General features: G+C 41.4%; 1 protein-coding gene across 1 annotated transcript in view; it reads right to left on the reverse strand.

Moving 5' to 3' along the window:
- Positions 1 to 8,935: 8,935 nt before the first annotated feature.
- The window catches only part of LOC123967419 (prostasin-like), a 12,631-nt gene continuing 531 nt past the window's right edge, over positions 8,936 to 21,035 (reverse strand). The window contains exons 2-9 of the mRNA XM_046043516.1: positions 18,234 to 18,399; positions 15,688 to 15,956; positions 14,817 to 14,962; positions 14,450 to 14,735; positions 13,839 to 14,010; positions 11,902 to 12,155; positions 10,284 to 10,381; positions 8,936 to 9,884 (exon numbers count right to left, since the gene is read on the reverse strand). Coding sequence (XP_045899472.1) covers positions 9,564 to 9,884; positions 10,284 to 10,381; positions 11,902 to 12,155; positions 13,839 to 14,010; positions 14,450 to 14,735; positions 14,817 to 14,962; positions 15,688 to 15,956; positions 18,234 to 18,399 — 1,712 coding nt within the window. The 3' untranslated portion in view covers positions 8,936 to 9,563. The remainder of the gene's footprint in view (positions 9,885 to 10,283; positions 10,382 to 11,901; positions 12,156 to 13,838; positions 14,011 to 14,449; positions 14,736 to 14,816; positions 14,963 to 15,687; positions 15,957 to 18,233; positions 18,400 to 21,035) is intronic.

Below are 21,035 nucleotides of genomic sequence, written 5' to 3' on the forward strand. Positions count from 1 at the left end.
TTATATATATTTGAAGTGTGACACGCAGTTGAAAAGTAACCTTGAACGTATGGATTTTACCTTTAACATACTTATGAATAAAACAAAAGCACTAAGAAACACACTTGGGGAGAAAATGACACGTTTACCTCAATGCCCTTCAACATTAAATGCCCTTGCTATAATTTTGTTACTTCAGCGATTGTTTTAATTTTACAGTCACACACACAAAATAGTGAGTAATAGTCTTTTTTCCTTTGCAGTGGTTTATACATCTTAATTATTAAAAGTTTTCCAGCGCTTTCCACCTGCATTTGTTTAGACTATTAGGGCTGCTGTCTCGGTCAAAATATTAAGGCAACTATCTATTAGGCTATAGAATGAAATGAATAATAATAACAATAATTTACTGCTATTATTATTAGTAGCAGTAGTACTAGTAGTAGTAGAAGAAGAAGAAGAAGTAGGCCTTCAAACTCTGTATAGGACCAGTGATAATCCTGATAATCCACTTGAGTATGTCACAAAGTCGTCGCTAGATGGCGATGCCAGACTATTTTCCAGAACAGACAAGGCCCATCTGACTTATTTCCTCTTTTTCCAGAGCCAAACAGGGCAATACTACACATTGCAAATATTTGGATTTCAAAACAGAATTTGTATAGCATATTTGTATTAGTGGATAAAGAAAGCTGTTTGCAAAGCCACTACAAGAAATTCTTCTCCATTGAAAACTAATGTGTAACATGCAGCGGGAAAATGGGCCTTAAATTGTATTTTAAAGTGTAGGGATCATAGAAGAGCATTTTTTTGACAAGAGGTTGAATGTAATATATATATATATAAACTGAGCTATCATCAGGGTCTCGTGCGATGAATCTGATCCATTTTCAACATAATATGGATAAAAAACCAAGTCCATATTTTATTGGGACGGACTTTAATACCGACATACTGGACTCACGAACACAAACAACCTGGATATCATGCCGGAATTTACTTTATATACAACCACATGAATACGCAGACATTATAAAAGCTATAATTGATATGAAGACATATCCCGAACGATTATCTAAGCATTATAATAATAAGAATTGCACCATGGATGTGATACGAATGAGAGCACGGGTTCATATGATAAGACTAAACTTCATACAAGCTAAGCATGTGATTAGGTTTTTAAAAGAAACCAGGAAAGATTAATATTTAACATTCCCAAGGTCCAAATCCGAATCACCGTCACTTCCTGTGAATCTTCGCATTTATCACTCTCGTTAAACTTGCAGATAAAGGCGTAGCTCGGTGGACGTCTTTCTGAGCTGGGGTCAGTTGTGTTGAGAGTGAGCATGCCAAAAGAAAAAGAAAGTCACACATTCTGCAGCTATAGGCTATATTTTATACCCCCCCCCCCCCCCCCCCCCCCCCCCCCCCCCCCCCCCCCCTGCATGTCTGAGGTGGATGTGATACACAGGTACATATACATACATACAAGGATGCTGGAATAAATAAGTATTTTGTGCAGGAGTAATGACTTGTTGTAGGTGGTTTTGGTATACATTATCTACAATATGACAATATAACAGTATGAACAGCACTGAAAAAGAGAATGGTAAATAAATAATAAGAGGTAACCAGTTAACAGGTGGCTGATTAGAGACAGAGTTACTGGGTTATTGCACATGAATTGTTCCTGACACTGTGAGTCAGAAATCAGCTGTTCATCAGCGTGATGGCTTGTGGGAAGAAACTGTTCCTGGGTCTGTTGGTTTTGGCGTACAGTGCTCTATAGCGCCTACCAGAGGGGAGGAGCTGGAACAGGTTGTGTCCGGGGTGAGATGGATCTGCAGTGATGTTTCCTGCCCTGTTTCCTGTTAACGCAGCCCTGTTCTTCCCCCATTTACATTGATCTGAACTGTCACTTTTGACAAAACCTGGACTCATCACATGGAGTCAAAACTCAGGAACTTTATTCCATAGAGCAGGAAAGTAAACTCTTTTTACTACACACACAGAACATAACAGATAGCTAAATATACATTTGAATGTGGTAACGTGAAAAAATTGGCCTATACCCACCTACTTCCTGGTTTCTGTCCACTCTATTCCAGCACAACCAATGGCTAGAGTCCACACTGATAACCACACTTGGTGTTTTTATGTTAGTTTCATTAGGTGTAGTGGGTGCTGTGCTCTTTGTATTTCTTAGTAAGAATCTACCTTGTTTAAATATATAGTCAGGCACAGTCCTCCTTTTGAGGACCTCTTTTATTTAACCTGGTTTGTTATTTTCACAGCACCCTCATCCCATTCATCATCACCCTCCTTTTGTTTGTGTTTGTTACCTGTCTGCTCCTCTGGTTACCAATAAAAGTTGCCTTTTAAGACCAACACCAGTTTATGCCCATGTGTTTATGGCTCCCACACCCCTAGACAACAGGGGGTTGTAACATATTCTCCACAAGGATCTTTTTTTTAACTGCAAAAAATTGATGTCACTGATACACAACTGAGCCTTGTGGGACCTCAAAGCAAATGTTATAATTGCCAGTTTAAAAGTTGTCAAGAGACACAGAGACTGTCCTGCCAGTTAGATAGAAAGAGAGCCCCTTTAAGACACGGCGACATTGGCCAACTGAATGTTCTAGTTTACTGATTAAGTGGTTCCTTGAAAAAAAATTGTGGGTCAAGGAAGCAGGTGGAGGAGTTTAGCTGCTGTGTCACCTCTTTATTTAAACAGAAAGAAATCACATTGAGATTAAAAATCTCTTTTCCAAGAGCGTCCTGGCCAAGGCTGCCTGGTAGGTAGGTAGGTTGATTTATTGTCGCAATGCAAACATGTTGTAGAATGAAATTGAGTTTTGTAACTCCCTAATGCTACATAACAGACAATATACATTAATACAGAATCATAATAAGATAAGATATACTTTATTGTCCCCAAGGGGAAATTTGTTTTGGACTCTGTTCTGCAGCTTTACAAGATGTTACGTCCCCGGCTTATCTAGGGGTGGGGGACGAACAAAAGATTAATAACCCGGATGGAAAAAACAAGGACGACTCAAAACATGTGTCAAGTAAACGTATTTATTCTTAGAGAAGAGGGCAAAACAAAAAGCGATCTCTGCTTACACAAGAGAGGAATATAAATGTAAATTATACGAGGTGTCTAAATAACATAAAGTACCACCCAGTGGACCACACAGTCCCCACCGCCACCGCGCTGGGGAAGCACGCATGGAGGGCACCCGCCGCTCACCACATCGGCTTCCACTGCCCGGGGATGCCGAGCCGACAGCTGCCTCCACAGAGCCTCTGGCCCTACTGAGCGCGGAGAAGTTGCAGGTGGCACGTCCTTCAAGCCACACAGTAAAACACACCGTAAACGCTAGGCCTTCACCTCTGGAATGAAAAGGCTTTAACATGTTTACGTGACACAGACGTGTTTTTCGTCTACGCTCAGGTGTACGAATGACATAGTCGGTCTCGGAAAGTTTTCTTTCCACATCATATGGCCCGGAGAAACTAGTGGAAAGGGCAGACCCCGGGACGGGCAGCAAGACCAACATCTGGTCATCTGCATAGAACTTCCGTTCAACTGCCTTTTTGTCAAACTGCCCCTTCATACGGCTCTGGGTGGAAGAAAGTGATTCCCTCGCCAGCTTCACCGCACGGTGTAACCGCTCCCTGCACCGGGAAACAAAGTCCAACACATTAGTTTTGGGGGATTCGTCACCCACCATCCTTTCCCTCAACATCTTTAACGGGCCACGCACATTATGGCCAAACACAAGCTTGGCTGGGCTAAAACCTAAGGACTCTTGCTTTGTGTCACGGGAAGCAAAAAGTACAAAAGGCACCCCTTCATCCCAGTCTTTAAGTCTCATGGCAATATTTCTTGAGCATGGATTTTAACGTTTGGTGCCAGCGCTCAAGAGCTCCCTGCGACTCAGGGTGATAGGCACTAGACACTGAGTGAGTGATTCCCAATGAGGTGAGAGTTTGTTTGAACACCTTAGAGAGGAAGTTGGTTCCCTGATCGGTTTGTACGATCTTGGGCAAACTGTATGTAGTAAAAAACCTGACTAGTGCTTTGGTTACCGACACAGCAGTGATTTTACGCAGGGGGATGGCTTCTGGGAACCGGGTGGCAACACATATCATGGTAAGCAGGAACTGATTACCAGCCTTACTTTTGGGTAGCGGGCCTACACAGTCAAGCTGATTTGGCTTGCCCACCACTTGACAGGTCCTGCAGGTTTTACAAAAACGGGCCACATCAGTTTTTATACCGGGCCAAAAGAACTGCTTTAGTACACGGTGGTAGGTCTTACTAATGCCTGAATGACCTGCCCATAAATGATCATGTGCCAATTCCAGGATCTGCTGTCGACAGTCAGCAGGTGCCACTACCTGATAAATCACCTTTCAATCGCCGTCCGGCTCTTTTTCTGCTTCATCTGCTTGAGAGACCCACCTGCGCATCAGTACCCCGTTATCCATTAAGAAGGGTTGCTTACTGTTACACTCTGTTTTTTCTTTGACCACCGAGGCAAAACATTTAACCAATGAGGGATCAACCCTCTGAGCTCTTATCAGAGTATCGTGAGTGAGCGGCATGGGTGCAGGGTCCAACTCACCTACAGGGTCCACTACTTCTTCAGTCCCATCCCCCTTGCAGCTCGCAGGAACATCATGGGGCACACCTTCCTCAGAAAAAGTAGAGGCAAAAAGTGAATCCGACAGGCTAACTTCCTGATTCCCTTTACGAACCTGTGCTCGAGTAGTGACGCTGGCTACAAAAATGTGAGGATGGGTTTTCACCAACTCATCCTGCTCAGATTCAGGAATAGGATTGCTGACCACCTTAGGGACAGGAAACACCTTGCCCCCAGCAATATCATTCCCCATGATTACCTCAATGCCCTCAATTGGAAACTCTGCCCATACACCCACCGTAAAGAAACCAGTTACCAGATCAGAATGGACATAGATCTGGTGCAGTGGGGCTGGTACGAACCCCATTTCGATACCCCTCACTATGGCACTCACATCAGCCCGGTTGCCCACGGGGAGAATGCCAGACAGGATCAGTGACTGCGAACAGGCTGTGTCCCGCAGTATTCTCACCCGTCGCTGGTCTGCTGCTTTCCCTGTCAGAGAGAAAAAACGTCAAAGATAAAAGGTTTAAAACATCCGTCAGCTGTCTCACGCCTCTCAAGCTCTAGCCCCTGGGGTCGGGGAGATGTTCTAATCAACCCCACACCCTTTGGTTGCTTTTGACTTGGGCTAGGTTGCTCCCTCTTCCAAGCCCTGCACTCAGCAATCAAGTGTCCAGGCTTGCGGCAAAAGAAGCAGAATCTGTCAGCCTTTTGCCTGGGGGATTATGTTCTGGCTGTTCTGTCTTTTGAAACCCTACCCGCAAAGAAACATCACGCTTGGTGAAGGTGGCCTTGTGCAGTAGGGCAAACTCGTCTGCAAAAATGGCGGCCTGCTGTAAAGTAGTAATTTTTTGTTCACCCAGATACACAGCAGTACAATCTGGCAGACAGTTCTTAAAGTCCTCAAGCAGGATTAGCTCACGCATAGAGGCCACATCATCTGCTTTACACGCTGCACACCATCTATCAAAAATAACTCCCTTTTCGCGAGCAAAATCCGTAAACGATTGACCGGGGGTCTTCCGAAGTCGCCGAAAACGCTGTCTGTATGTCTCCGGCACCAACTCATAAGCCCTCAGGATCGCATTCTTAACGTGGTCGTAACTCAGCCTGTCCTCCACCGACATTGCTGCGCATGCTTCCTGGGCCTTACCGGTAAGTTTGCACTGGAGTAGGATGGCCCACACCTCTTTAGGCCAGCACAGCGCTCCAGCAACGCGATCAAATGCACCAAAATAAGCCTCGACTTCGGCCTCGCGGAAAACAGGAACCAGGGCAATATATTTGCCCACATCATGACCACCGGCAGATTGTGAAGACAACACATTGGCAGAAGTAACGGGGCGAGCAGCGTCAACATTAACCTGTAACTCCAGCTGTCTCATTTTAAATTTTGATACGGCAAAGGGCACTATCTAAACAGGTGAAGAAGGAACTCAAGCTTGCCAAATGCATATATAAAGACAAAGTGGAAAACTTGCTGCGTACTGGCAATTCACGTCCAGCGTGGGTAGGCATGAAAACCATGATGGGGTTGCTGTCCAAAAAGTTTTCAATTACTCAGAATGGGAAAAATGACCTGGACTTTTCTAATGAATTGAATGTTTTTTATAATTGTTTTAATGTCCATGGGTTCTGAAAAACTGTGCTGTCCAGCTGGCAGACATCATCTGCTTCATCTTCCAGTTGTCCTTACAGCTGCATAAGGTCCCTTGTCTTTGGAAGAACTCAATAATTGTTCCTGTGCCTAAGATTCAAACTCCTAAGACCCTCAATGACTTCAGACCCGTGGCACATCTCTTGTCATGAAAGCTTTTGAAAGGTTAGTGAAGGATGCACTTTTGGACACTGTACAGGATAAGTTAGACCATCTCCACTTCGCCTACAGGTCGGGCAGAGGCGTGGATGATGCAACAGGGACGCTTTTAAACATGGTTTTTAAACATCTTGAGGGGGGCACTCACTTGTCCATCTACTATTTATTGTCTTCTCCTCCGCTTTTAACTGCATTCAGCCCCATGTTTTAGCAGACAGGTTGAAGAACTCTCATAACATTGATACTGGACTGATCTGCTGGCTGATGGATTTTTTAACAGCCTGCCCAGGGCTGCGTCCTCTCCCCTCTTTTATTTGTTTTATACACAAATAAATGCCAAAGCCATCATGAACGGCGCCACATTATTAAATTTGCGGATGACTCGGTCATTGTGTCCCTCCTCAGTAGTGATGACCCTGAACACTGTCCTGTAGTGAATGATTTTATTGATTGATGTAAATCCTTTTTAAAATTTTAATGTGGCAAAAACGAAAGAGATGTGCATAGACTTCAGTAGAAACCCCGCAGTCATTTCCCCTGTTGTAATGGACAACCAGCCAGTTGAACTAGTGCAGCAGTACAAATATCTTGGGACTGTGATCGACAGTAAACTGTGCTTTGAGTCCCAGGTTGATGCTGTGTGTAAAAAAGCTCATCAGCGCACTCAGTTTTAATGTCGACACTGTTTTTCTGAAAATGTTTTATTCCTGTTTTATTGAATCAGTTCTCACTTTCTCTTTTATCTGCTGGCACGGCTCACTTTCTATTAAGCAGAAAAATCACATGCCAGGTGTTGTGAAGGTACGCAGCAAAATTGCGGACACACCCTTAGATGACCTACATGACCTGTATAAGGTCAGATACTTGAAGAAGGCGAGAGCTATCCTGGCTGATCCCAGTCATCCTTTGTGGGGTGAATTTATGCTGCTGCCATCAGGGCGCAGATATAGTCTGCCACGAACAAGTAGATTAGGTCGTTCATACCAGCTGTTATCCCCATTGTTAATAGTACCCTGTAAATTCAAATTTAAATAATGTTGTACTGTGGTTGTGTTTCTTTGTTGTTGTTTGATTCATATATTTGTTACTGCTGGCTGTAATCCAAATTGCATACATTGTTATCAGCATGGTCTGTTCAGACTCACGTTACAGCAATGCATAATAACATAACATAACATAACTCACTAACATTAAACTCTCTTTTGGTAAAAGTGGGATCTAACGCTTACTTTTTAACAATGCCCTGATTGTGTACAGGACACTTTAGCACAATACATAATTAAACAATACCAAGAAGCAAAAGTATCACCAAACAATACATGAAGAAACAAAAAAAAACCCAAAACCATTGCTACACCCTAAACGATATGTATGGAGGTGCTTGTGTTATAAACCTATGAACCCATTACCTCACATATTACAGAGCTAGTGCAAAGCAGTGCATGTGTGTAGTTGCAGCTGAACATGGGGCAAAAACAAACACAGAGACAGACGGGAACACTCGAAACACAGTGAAGTGAAAGAACAAAAGGAGACACCAGAAAAACACCAATGACAATCGCATTAATCACCATTCATCCCTTGATCAAATGACATCGGCAGTGATGCAGGTAGTGTCTTCTGTTTCTGAGTAGCGGATGTCTATTAGGCCTAAATGTTACATCCATATGTGTATGTAGTAATAATACTATGCTAGGTCTGCCGGCTGAGACTTTATAGCTGTTATATTTTTCAGAGCACACAAATACTGTAAACACACACCTGTCACCTGCCCAGCATGGTACGGTTCCCCTCAAACATAGCTTGTACATCTTATTTTTACAGTTTATATGCCCACAGCGGGGTTAATAGCCGCATTAAAAAAAACAGCATGTACAGACAGTAACATAACTCATGCATGTCAGCAACAGTTAGCCTAATATAGCTAACTTGCTAATGTTGACATATCTTACCTGCTGTACTGTCCGCTGCTTTTTTTTCAGACGGTTAGCGCTCCTTTCACTGTTGACTTTGTATGTGAGGCCATATAGACAGAAAAGCTGTAAGCTTTTAGTTATGGTATTATAAATGATAAATGATGATAGTCCTCCCTCTAGCCAATTTATTAATGGCTAAATGCCCAATCCTAAATACCAAGTTCATTTTCGAATTTGACTTCTACTTTTGGATTTAGACTTTTAGTTTTCAATCTGACCCAATAATCCCTCCATAGAATTCATGCCTTGCATTTATTCATTTTAGCGGACGCTTTTATCCAAAGCCAGAGGTCAGAGGTCGCACACCTCTGGAGCAACTATGGGTTAAGTGCCTTGCTCAGGGACACATTGGTTGATGTGCTGCAGTGGGGAATTGAAACTGGGTCTCACACCAAAAGCATGTGTCTTATCTACTAGGCCATCACAACGCCTGGCAAATTCAACTGTATAAATTCAGGCTATGTTATAGGGACACAGCACACACTCACACACACACACACACACACATTTTCTTTGTCTTTAATTTTGTAGAAATTAACCAGAACATCTTATAATGTGCTGCTTTTCAGAAACAAAACAGAATACAAATGTGCTCAAAGCATAAAAGCATCAGACAGGAAGGGTTAAAAGCAGGTCATTATTCCAAATAGATAAACTTTCAAACCAAATAATTATTAATGTAAAGTGCAGCTTCAGTATTTAGAGAAAATGCCAAATGTTAAGTTCAGAGAAATACACGCTATGGTACAGTAGCACTAATCAAATGAGGTAGATGATGGGCATACTGTAACTGTTCCTCAGACCTCAGAAGTTTTTTTTTTTAAGCCATTTGTTCAATCATATTTTATCATGTACATAACATCTGGATACATTTTTTGCAACTATAACATAAGTGGCACTTTAGGATTCAATTTAAGACTCATTCAAAATAATCAGTTAGTTAAAAAACATATTAGAATTGATTTCACATTTTATCATTGTATTAAAGAAATTTTTAGACTGAAAGCAGAGGGCGTCCCGTCACCAACAGAGGCAGAATCAAGTCATAGAGTAGTTAAAGCAGCTTTAAGCCTACACTAGCTCTCAAATTTAAGGTTGTTGATTGTTGACATTAATTTGTGCTCGTCACATCTATGAAAAGAGGTGGAGACACATAGAGAAGATGAGGAGATGGAGGAAAAACATGGGGGAGTGAGCAGGAGCGTCCCCGCTGGTAGTGAGTGTATTGGTGGCAGTTGTGCTGCTGCTGCTGGTGGTGTTGGTGGTGTTGGAGGCTGGAGATAAGAACGTCCCCACTGTCTGAGCCAGGAAGGACTGAAAGTGGCTGAGTTTGGTGAAGACCATCACTGGATCTGCTCGTGTTTGACTGGTGCTGTTGTTTTCAACTGACAACACTGCTGCCTGGAACCAAGAGCCGCCCTGCTTACACATCAATGGACCGCCAGAACCACCCTGAACAAACAAGAAAAACAGATATGTTCAAGAAAATAATGTTCTTTTTTTAAGTTTCCCCAAATGTGTTAGACATACAGAACTTCCTTAAGTTAAAAGTGACATGTTTTTTCCCCCTTACTACAAGAACTCTCTAATGTTTGGTAAATGTTAAGGATAATTTAACATCTGGCCCAGGGACACCAGTTTGCCAATTGCCTTTTAGCTACAACTAGCACATGTACAGTGATGTTGATCCATGTGCATTGCCCCTGAAAATATATGATTGATAATGAAATATAAAAAAAAATATGAAGCCATACCCAGCAGTCAGTCAGCTTAGAAGACTGGAAACAAAAAACTGTGTGTGTAGTACTAAATAGAGCTTAAGTATAATAATCTCCTGCTCTCATTACTCACCTGCCCCAGTGTGAAAGAGTTTGTACAAATGCTGTCACTCGTTGATACGTTTCCACAGCTTACCACAGAGGTCTGTAACTGCTGCAGAACTTGTTCAACTATAGTTGGAAAAAATGTGAAACATGAGAATCCAGCCCAGATGGCAGGAACCTAAACTAAGCAGGCATACTACTTTTACTAAATTTGTTAGTGCCAAAAATAATAAGCAACAGCCTCAATATTTAATCTAAAGAGGTGTCACGGTTTGAAGGTGAGCGCAAAGCAAGCGAGAGCCCAAATGCCAGACAAAGGATCGGAGATGCAGTTCACGGATTTTAACACAAACAAAAGCAGGATCTCAGAGTTACAGGCAATTGAGGAATCCAAAATCCACATACCAAGACAGCAGAGAAACAGGCAGGACGCTTCACACATAACACAACAGGGCGTAATCACACTACAATGACCAGACAACCAAGCAAGCATGTATATACACCAGGGACTAACGAGCAAGGCACCCTGGTACAACCACTCACACTTAAGGACACCAATTAACCTAGTCCGCATGTCAGAGAGAACCCACGCAGACACGGGGAGAACATGCAAACTCCGCACAGAAAGGGCAACCGGCGTTTGAACCCACAACCAACTTGCTGTGAGGTGACAGTGCTAACCACTGCGCCACAGAAATATACTAATATAAATAACAAACTAATACAGACACCAGTAGACAGATCAACAATAAACTACAACCAACAGGGAAAACAGACAGACGCCAGGATTAAACAGAACACAGAGCAGACAAAGCCGAAATAATGCAAACACAGAACTAGGAGTAAATACAAAAACATAAACTAAGACACAGAACTAAAATGCAGGGCTAAACCTAAGAGACAAGACAGACAGGTACAAAGTGAGCTAAACAGAACCCGCAAATGAACAATGAAATACACAAGGCTAAACAGAGAACACAAGACCAGGAACTAAACCCCAAAACAGGAAACATGGACCAACTGACAAACAGAACGGGGTAGGGAACAGAGACAGGACCAACTAGGAAACAGGAGAACACTAAACATGGAACAGATCGGAAATAAGGAAAATACCAAAAAACCAGCTGACAGATCATAACCAGATAAACAATAATGTCAGGTAGAGGAAGCATAGCTGAACAAAACAGATTAACACAGAATGACAACCAAATGGATAACAAATCAGGCAGAGCTCACAATAAACACTACCAGACTGGCCACAGGACAAAGATACCGAATTGATCAAATAACAAAAACTCACAGAGAGCTAAACTTAAACATAGCCGACAGGCAGAAAGTGACAAGAGGTTTATATAGAAATAATAATGATTATAATAATTTACTCCTGCATCCTTTGCACTCTGCTCAATACAGTATTTGTCAATCCGTCTATATTGTTCTATTTTTGTTTATAGTGTGTATATTTGTGTTCTCTATTCTGTAGCCTGTGTTTGTTTTTATTATAGTTTTTTTTTATAGTATTATTGTATGAGTAAGCACATCGTGAGCAATGTACAAAGTCAAATTCCTTGTATGTGTACACATACCTGGCAAATAAAGCTGATTCTGATTTAGCATTACTGTGTCAGACTGTGTTATGGACTCACCCCCTCCTTGCCCGGCGCTCCAGCCAGCAGCCCAGCACGTCAAACCCACAGCGAAGGTTTGTCCGTTGTCCAGGCAGATGGGCTGGATGTAGTTGGACAGGGTGGGTCTGGTTGCCAGACGCAGCACTGCTACATTAGACCCAGTGAGGTTGCTCAGAGTGATATTTGTCACATTCAGTGTCACCTCAAAGGGGTTGGATCCATTCTGATTCAAACGACCCAAAACGACAGTCCATTCAGACGCTATGGGTGAACTGTGGGAGATAAAATGAACTGAATAAGGACTGAGGAGAAATCAAAACTTCAAAATATCTGATTGGTTTTAAACAAGGACTGAACCTTTACAGATTCAGATTGTTTCTCATTAACAATCAATCTGTTGTGCAGACTCAAACCAACAACATTAAGTCTCTCAACAATGTCTGACTTCCTGTCTGTTTTATTTGCATTTTGAGGTATCGCATCAGAAAAGGTTTTTTTGAAAAAAAGTCAATCCGCTAAATGGTAGATGGAAACGAGTTCTGATGTAGCGAACATGTAACTCATGACTGATGTTGTCAGCGTCTTCCTGGACGTTCTCACAATGTGTGGAAACTTTCTTCATTCTTCTCAGATCCCTGGTCCTCAGGTCCATGCATAGACTTGCAACTGGTTTTCTTTCCGCTTTGCAACCCATAGTTCTTGTTTATTACAGCCATGTGTAAATTCAACTACCGACGTAACTACGCTTGCCTTTTGCCCCTTGCCTTTTTTTTTTTGCTGCAAACCAGCTGATGGAAACGCACCTAATTCGCTTTGTTTTGTTTTTTTGCGACATTTCAAAAGCTCGCTTAAATTTCACATGACAATCAGATAAAAACGTGGCATGCGGCTCTCACCTCCAAGCTCACAGGTTCCTACTGAAAACGCCCTCACAAATATATAGCTGTATGTTTCAAAAGACTAAGTAATGTTCAAAAATAGCCGCTCAATGTAGTGTGTAATGTGTTTTTTTATTAAACAAAAAGGAGGAAATAGTGCATTTGTTAGGGACAATTTGTGTTCATGGTGGTGAAGGAATGTTTGACTCTGTGCATGTGATTTGAAGAAGAAAAATACAGATGTCTGGGAAGCCACTGGCTTTCATTCATTTCACTACAGCATGACTTCAAATATGCTCATCAACAGTAGTCTGAGCAGTAAGCATCATATCTGAATACAGATCAATTTGAATGTCAGTGTTGCGTCATACAGCATGTAATTTTGATTTAATGGCAGACATGATGCTCACTGTGATGATTACAGAGAGAGAGTCATCTGTAGGCTTATCTTGGTTCATGATTTCAATATTTATTCTGTTCCCTGGTTTTACTTTGTCACTCAACTCTCCTCATTTCAGATCACCTCACTTTCTGCCCCTGTCTAATCCCCTGTGTAAATGTTCACCCTGCCTTCATTAGTTGCACCTGTTCCAATTCCATTATTTGTCGCTTATTATCTTTATGTGATACTTAATGTGTAATATTATCTTTTTTAATACTTAATGTGTAATAGTCTGTAGTGTGTAATGTAGTAGTGCTTCAATTCTGCTTCTATTTATACTATGTTCATCATTACAATTCTATTAATAATAATATTGTACATTTTGGTCTACCTTTATATTATTCCTTATGTTTATATTTTTCCTTTATATTTTATATTTATACTTTTTATATTGATCTATTTCTTTTCTTACCAAATATTATAGCTCGCCCTCGCCCTCACCCCCCCTCGCAAACGCTACCTTGCTATCATGCTATACTAAAATGATGAACATTAAACATTATGCCTGACATGTTAGCAATGTCATTGGGCACAGCTGTGTAGTACAGCCTCACAGAGCTGCTGTAGATTCTTGTCTCTGACTCAAACATTAAACAGACGTCATGCCATCCAGGACATCACTCCAGGTTTCTCACCTTGAGAAGCAGTTGGCGTTGCTCAACACAAAGTCCAAAGCCACCAGAGTCCCGCCACACACATGACTTCCATTGTTCCGTAGGCTCGCCATCGATGGCCAAACACCAGCTGTCGCCACAGAGCTTCCTCCCAGAACACCTGAATTCAGTGGGGCTTGGCCACAGACCACAGCTGGAGAGAAGAGCAGAAGGTAAATAGCCAAAAATAAATTTTTTACGTAAAGCCTTTCAATCTCACACCAGACACTGTCGACCCACCATCACAACATCACATAGTTTAGTCAAACTTTTTTTCAAACCCACGGAATTTTGTTTTAAATTATAGTGGAGAGAACCAGCTGAATTTTGGGGGACATGTGGGACAAAATTATACACAAAACATCTGGGATATTTTAGCCTGATGAAAAAGTGCAGCCATAAAAAATATGGAGTCTTTAATTAAAATTTTTCCCTGAGTGTAAACATCAGACAGCTTCAATAAAGAGCTGAAATAAGCTGATATAGAATACATGAAACTGGTGTACTGTGTGCAAGAAAACTATCATATTTCCAAAGACAAATGGAGGTTTAAAAATCAGTGTTCACAAACTCTGGGCTTGGCAGGCACTTACGTGGGGCTGTGGTTGTTGGAGCGAGAGTTGTTGAAGTGAGAGTAGTTGTAGTTAGTGGCAGGTCAGAACAGGTGACGTTGAGGTCACTGTCAGTCCCATTGGACGTGAAGGTGATGTAGCCTGGCTGGTTGCTGGTGATCTGTTTGTTGATCCAGGACTGATACTGGGACACTCGGGTGTAGACCCCTGGGAAATTAGGCAGGGCACAGCCTCTTCCAAAACTGACGACTCCCTCCTGGATCCAGTGACCGCCCTGCTTGCTCACCATCGGACCTCCTGAATCCCCCTTTAAAGAGACAAACATTTAGCAGAAGGAATCTTTGCAGAAGGTCAAATCTGACACAAACACACAGGTAAAAATGATCACCTGACAGGAGTCCTTCCCTCCAGCACTTAACCCGGCGCACATCATGTTGTCTGTGATCCTGCCCTCTCCATAGTCACAGTTACACTGTCTGTTCCCCACAACCGGTACCTGCACCTCCATTAGGTTTCCTGGGGAAGGAAGGGACACTGAAGAGACACAAATTCAGTTTAGTAAACAACACAAGTGGTGAAATGTGGTTAAAACTTTTTTTATACAAAATTGTGTAATTACTACATCAGTTGGTCTGTGGCACACCTCAAGTACTCTCAACATTAGGGACTAACACTAGAATCAAGTAAAATCAATGCTATTATTGATGTTCTGGTGCTGTTAAAGTTATTTAAGCAGTTTACGTCACGCCTAAAGGTTGTAAAAAAAAAATAACATTTCTTTTTTTAAAATGTATTCAGCAGTTTTCCATGAGCACATTCATGCTCCATCACATAAACCCTTTTGATTTGAATGGTACCCTGTGGAAATTTTGTTCCATAGTAACACTATGGAACAATTTTACAAGGAAGACGTTCGAGATGACTGCGGCTGACTTTCGCCGACTTGATAGTTAAACATGAGCTGCTGGCGACTGCAGAGGCAGAGTATTAAAACTGCGCCTGTGAGCTTAGAACAACAACTGATCTCACCGCGAGAACAGTCAAAAGGCTGCGTGTAATATAAAAATACAAACGTATTCACAAGACTGTGTGTTTGCTAATGTCACAGACAGATTAGGATAAAAGTATCCCTACAGACAGTTAGTTTCAGTAAAGTTTGGTTGCTCCGCTTGGTAAAGGAGAATTTTCACATTGAAATATTTGAGAAAATACAGTTGTTGCCATTGTAGTCAATGTGCTCCAGGTCCTTTCTGACCCACCTCCAGATCCAATGTCGCCCCAGCCGGTGACCCAGGCTGCAGTGCCGTTGTAGAAGGTGCTGCCTGGGGCTGCCAGGCAGACGGGCAGGATGAAGGTGTTAAATGTCACCGGTGAGGAGAGCTTCAGCAGGCAGATGTCATTTTCTTTAGTTCCAGACTTATAGCTGGGATGAATGATGATCTGTGATACTGTCTGAGACACTTTATTGGTGTTTGATCCCTGTAGACTCTGGAGACCCAGAACCACAGTCACAGCCTTTGGGTCTGTGCTGAGGTGATCAGAAGAGAAACAAAACAATGCAAAGACATGAAAAGCAGAATGTAGTCAAGAGCACTTCGGCAGACACTAAGTTAATTTTAAAGGTTCAGTGTGTAATATTTCTGAGGATCTATTGACACAAATGCAATAAAAAATCCATGTTTTTAATGGTGTGTAAAGACCTTACATAATGAACCGTTATGTTGTTCCTCTTACAATGAGGTCCCCATGTTGCATCGTCACGTTTCTACAGTAGCTGAAAACGGACAAACGGCGCTACAGAGCGAGTTTCGTCACAACATTGAAAAAGAAGAAGAGCGAATAAGAAGAAATAAATAAACACAGTCTCTGAGTAGTCATCTGGTTTATTAGAAGTAGGAAGAGAAGTGAAATTTGGACAAATGGGGGACAAACTCATTATTTAGCACGAGCCGACAGCCTGTGGATCTTCGTCGTTAATGAAGTGAAAACACGATGAAGCCAGACGAAGTCGGGACAGATGACAGCAGAAATTAGGGATTTAATCCATGTGGATTTTCCCAGATGGAAGGTGTTGATGCGGGACAAGTGTTTGCGAAGCACCTGTTTTCTGCTGGACAGGTAATGAAGTCCAACTTAAGCAATGCAAACAAAAACTGTTGTTTGAGAGCTTTAGCCAGAAGCTGACCATAATCACACAGAGAAGTAACATGTTTCACTTTGAAACAGTTGGATTCATTTTATATCTATTCTCCATCACTGTGTCTCTGCAAAGTGGACAGAAATATGCCGCTACGTTCGTGAGACAAACAGCTGAGAAGTATTATTGGCAATAAAACTGTACAGCATGAAAGTTCAGATTAGCAGCTAAACATTTTACTGCCCTGATGGAAAACACTTTTTTTTTTTTTTAAATGCGAACAGTGTTACAATAACAAGAGGGTGTGCCTATCAAGTGACCAATAATGCTTATACTTTCAGAATTTGCATCAAAAAAATCTTACCTATTTGTTCGTGTTGCTTTGCTGCTGTGCACACAAATGTGTATTTTGATAATTCACATGGTAAATGCCCATTAAAAATGTTAAACGTTGCACCGTTTTTACCACAAGGTAAAATTATGGCTATTAGTACTACTTTGTGTTTCTATTGTATTTCAAAAAATTTAACGAGTTATTTTGGTAAGATTTACAGATTGCTTGTCTATTGAACAAAGTGGAGTGTTTATAATTTAGTGGAGGGTTTATAATGAAGTGTGGTGGTGAGTAAGGCTTACATTTTCCTGTCATCTGTCATTTGCTTTGGTATGTTAGACCAGATGAGCCAACCCTCCCAAATCTCGCAAACCTCACCACTAGATGTCACTAAAACTTACTAACTTAACCTTTAAGTCCATCCATCCATTGTCAACCAGGGGGGCTGGAGCCTATCCCAGCTGACATTGGGCGAAAGGTGGGGTACACCCTGGACAGGTCACCAGTCCATCGCAGGGCAACATATAGACAGACCACCACTCACACCTAAGGACAATTTTAGAGACACCAATTAACCTAACCTGCATGTCTTTGGATGGTGGGAGGAAGCCGGAGCACCCACAGAGAACCCACGCAGACATGCATAATCCACACAGAAAGACCAGGGCAACCGGGGTTTGAACCCACAGCCTTCTTGCTGTGATGTGACAGTGCTAACCACTGCATTACCTCGCCGTTTTTCTTTAAGTCCATGTCTAGTCTAATTTATATGTTGATGTTTATGTGCTCAAAATACTTTTTCAGGACCTCGGAAGTTTTTTCCTCCAATATATAATTTCCCCTGCAGCCTTCACATACAGTCCATGATCTTTGTCTCTTTTGCCATGAGGACATCCAGAAAACTAAAGATGATTTTAATTTTAGCACTGCCAGTGTACATGTCAAAGATATTACAGCCAAAATTTGTGGTCTAGGGAGAGGTAACAAATACACATGTAATTAATAATTATATTATAATAATTATTTTAATTGGATGGCACGATTCATTAATGAGCACAACTTGGTAAGTTGAAGGCAATCTCTGAACCCATCAGCCATAAAATAAAATAGAAGATAATTATTGTCTGACGACAATGTAGCCTTTGTGGTAACGTTTTGTTTTTTCCGACCAGATTTTTGAGAACCATGCCTCTGACTGGAAGTTGTTTAACTCTCGATCATATCGAGTCCCTTCAGATTTATCTGACCCTCAGTTGGGAACCACCGTTAGACAGGCTGTTTATTCCACTGCATGGCATGTTGTCTTTTGTTGCAGCCCTACCCTCACTGCTTACCTTGCGAAGCAGTGAGCAGCAGTCAGCACCCATTCATTGTTAATGAGGGATCCTCCACAGAAGTGGAACCCTGTAGAGTCTTGCAGACTGGCCTGCCAGGGCCAGCTGCCTTCAGAGGCCACCTGTCCTCCAACAATCTTGGTGTTGAGCTTAGGCTGACCACACACTGAGGAGAGAGACAATAAAGACACAGGGTAAGAGATCCAGGGTTTACAGCAAATACTAACTATAATGAAACTATAAACAAAATGTTTACGTCCCAAAAACATGTTTAAAATGTCCCAAATGACAGAGGAGTACAAGTACAGGGAGTAAAACATGAGCATAGAAACTTTGACTTACCATCTATTTGTGAGTGAGACTCTGAAAATAGAAAACAAACAAAAAACACTTTTGAAACAACAACTTTGTATTTATATTTAGTGATGTCTCCATGGCTATATTGACACGTGGGAGGAAATTTCTGATCATCTGAAACATTTATTATTAAACTGATTCAAACACAACATTTTTGATAATTGACAGACTTTTAGCCCCGTGCTCAGCTAACAGACAGGAAAATGATTTGCCCAAAGTGACTTCAAATGTCTTGTTTTGTCTGACCATCACTTCAAAATCCAAACATATACAGTTTTCCATAATAGAAGGCAAAGAAAACAAACCAGCAAATATTCACAGCTGGGAAGCTGGAAGCATTGAATGTTTGTCTTTGGCTTTTAAAAGGACTTCAAACAATGATCCAATCAACAAAACAGTTGCAGATACATTTTATGTCAGCTGATGATTTAATCAACCAATCATTTCCACTCTAAGTCTTAGGCTACACTTCCCAACAGTGTTTTAAAGGTGTAACCTCGACATGAAGATGTTATCATTGAAGATATGAGATGTAATTCTTGTGTTTTCCCTTCAATTCCCGTAAAATGTGTAAATGTTACTTGTCATTATACTAACATTAGGTGAGAGGACTATGATGAATGTTTTACTTCTAGCTAAAAAAAACATCCATACATTTAAATTTACTGTAACTGTTTCCATGAATGTCAAAAATGTCAAGAAGGAATGTCTGCAGATGGAGCACTCTGCCTGAATCTGTCCTGACAGGTATCTCAGGCCTGACAGGAAATCTAAGGATCATTGACTGACAGAGTTGCAGTTGACTGTTTAACGTGTCCTAATACCTAAACAACATCATAGGTTGATTATCAGTAACTCCCAAAATGAGATCACCGCTGGAAAGTATCATAAGTCACGTGACGCTCAACACATGGTTAAGCTGTGAAATAGTTTTGTAAGGTTTAGGAAAAGATCATGGTTTGGGTTAAAATACGTTACGTAAGCCGTGTAAATCATGTGACTGAATTTACAAGACATAAGTCAGTAACGCTTTTTATTTTAACGCTCTAAATGTGTTGACTTGGTCTTCCTGCTGAGTGAAAGTCTGTGTTTGACCCATCTGTCTGTCCGTCCTCCTCCTTAAGGCCGATTCTATGTCGAGTGTACGCATGTAGCCACGCCGTCCATGAGCATTTATACTTTTGGCAGTGCACTGTTTTACAGCTGCTTCTTCCAGAGTGAAAGTCTACAGGGAAATGATTTAGCAACTAGTAGAATGCACTTCCTGGGGGCTTGGAGGATTTGCAATTCTATCAAGTCGACCAATCACAGTCTGCATCGCCACGATGTGGTGAACTCATCACCATTCAAATGCACTTCCCAATGTGCAACAGTAAGTGAACACATCATCGGACAAACGCACCTGAGTACCAAGAGGGAAAGTGAAGCCAGCCAGAATCATCTGTTTTTAATCCAGATTGTTGCATGTAATCCGTCACCTCTCTTCCCTTATTTCCTCTCATCTCATCACTAAAAAAAACAACTAATTCCCCCCAAAAGCCAGTTCACAGATTAATTCTGATTATTATTAATTGGCTTTGATGATTTAATGTGTGTCATTTATAAAAGAACTGTGCAGAACTGTCTTAGCTATCGAAACCTGATTGTTTTGTCTCTAAATATGTATATTATTTTCATTTTGTCTTAAAGATTTCAATTCTAGAATATTTATACTAATCTGTGGGACCTGAATGGTACTTTTAACAGTAAGAGCAGGTTTGTCTACATTAAAGTCATCGAGGCATCCTTACTGTCTGCTACGTAGCAGAAAGGAGTTACAAACTGAATTTCATTGTATTGTGACAAATAAATTAACCTTGTAGCTTGTTTTTATCTGTATGGTCCATCGTGAATTACAGTAGGTATGTGGACACACACACACACACACACACACACACACACACACACACACACACACACGTTGTGGCCCTGGACTGGTTTTGTGTTTACTTATAAACAAAGCCTTTAGGAAAGACTGACCTGACAGCACTCTGTAATACAAGGGACTAAAAGTTAGTGAAGGCAGCTGGTGCCCGGAAGGTTTTTGATTCTACTCAAAGATCAATGAGCAGCATTTTATCCCAGAGGGAAAACAACAGCACAACTTCAACTTTATATAGAGGACGTAAACTGGGATTTTAGTTCATTGTAATCTCAGTCTGCTTTATGTTGTTTGGATGTGTGCGTTTCTTTTTTAGCAGAGTTTATTATGAAATATGGTTTAATGTTGTGAGGATTTATTTCCTGTGTGTTGGTAATCAGCGTTGGTTGATTAGGATGGCAGGTTTATATTTTCCATCTTTAATAGTTAAATTGATATAATTTAATAGAATAAATTGAACATGACTGTCGTCTCTGCCTACTGAACACCGCAGAGCACCTTGACAAGACATTAAACCCTTAAAC

The sequence above is a fragment of the Micropterus dolomieu genome, linkage group LG02 (genome assembly GCF_021292245.1).
Source record: "Micropterus dolomieu isolate WLL.071019.BEF.003 ecotype Adirondacks linkage group LG02, ASM2129224v1, whole genome shotgun sequence".
NCBI lineage: Eukaryota > Metazoa > Chordata > Actinopteri > Centrarchiformes > Centrarchidae > Micropterus > Micropterus dolomieu.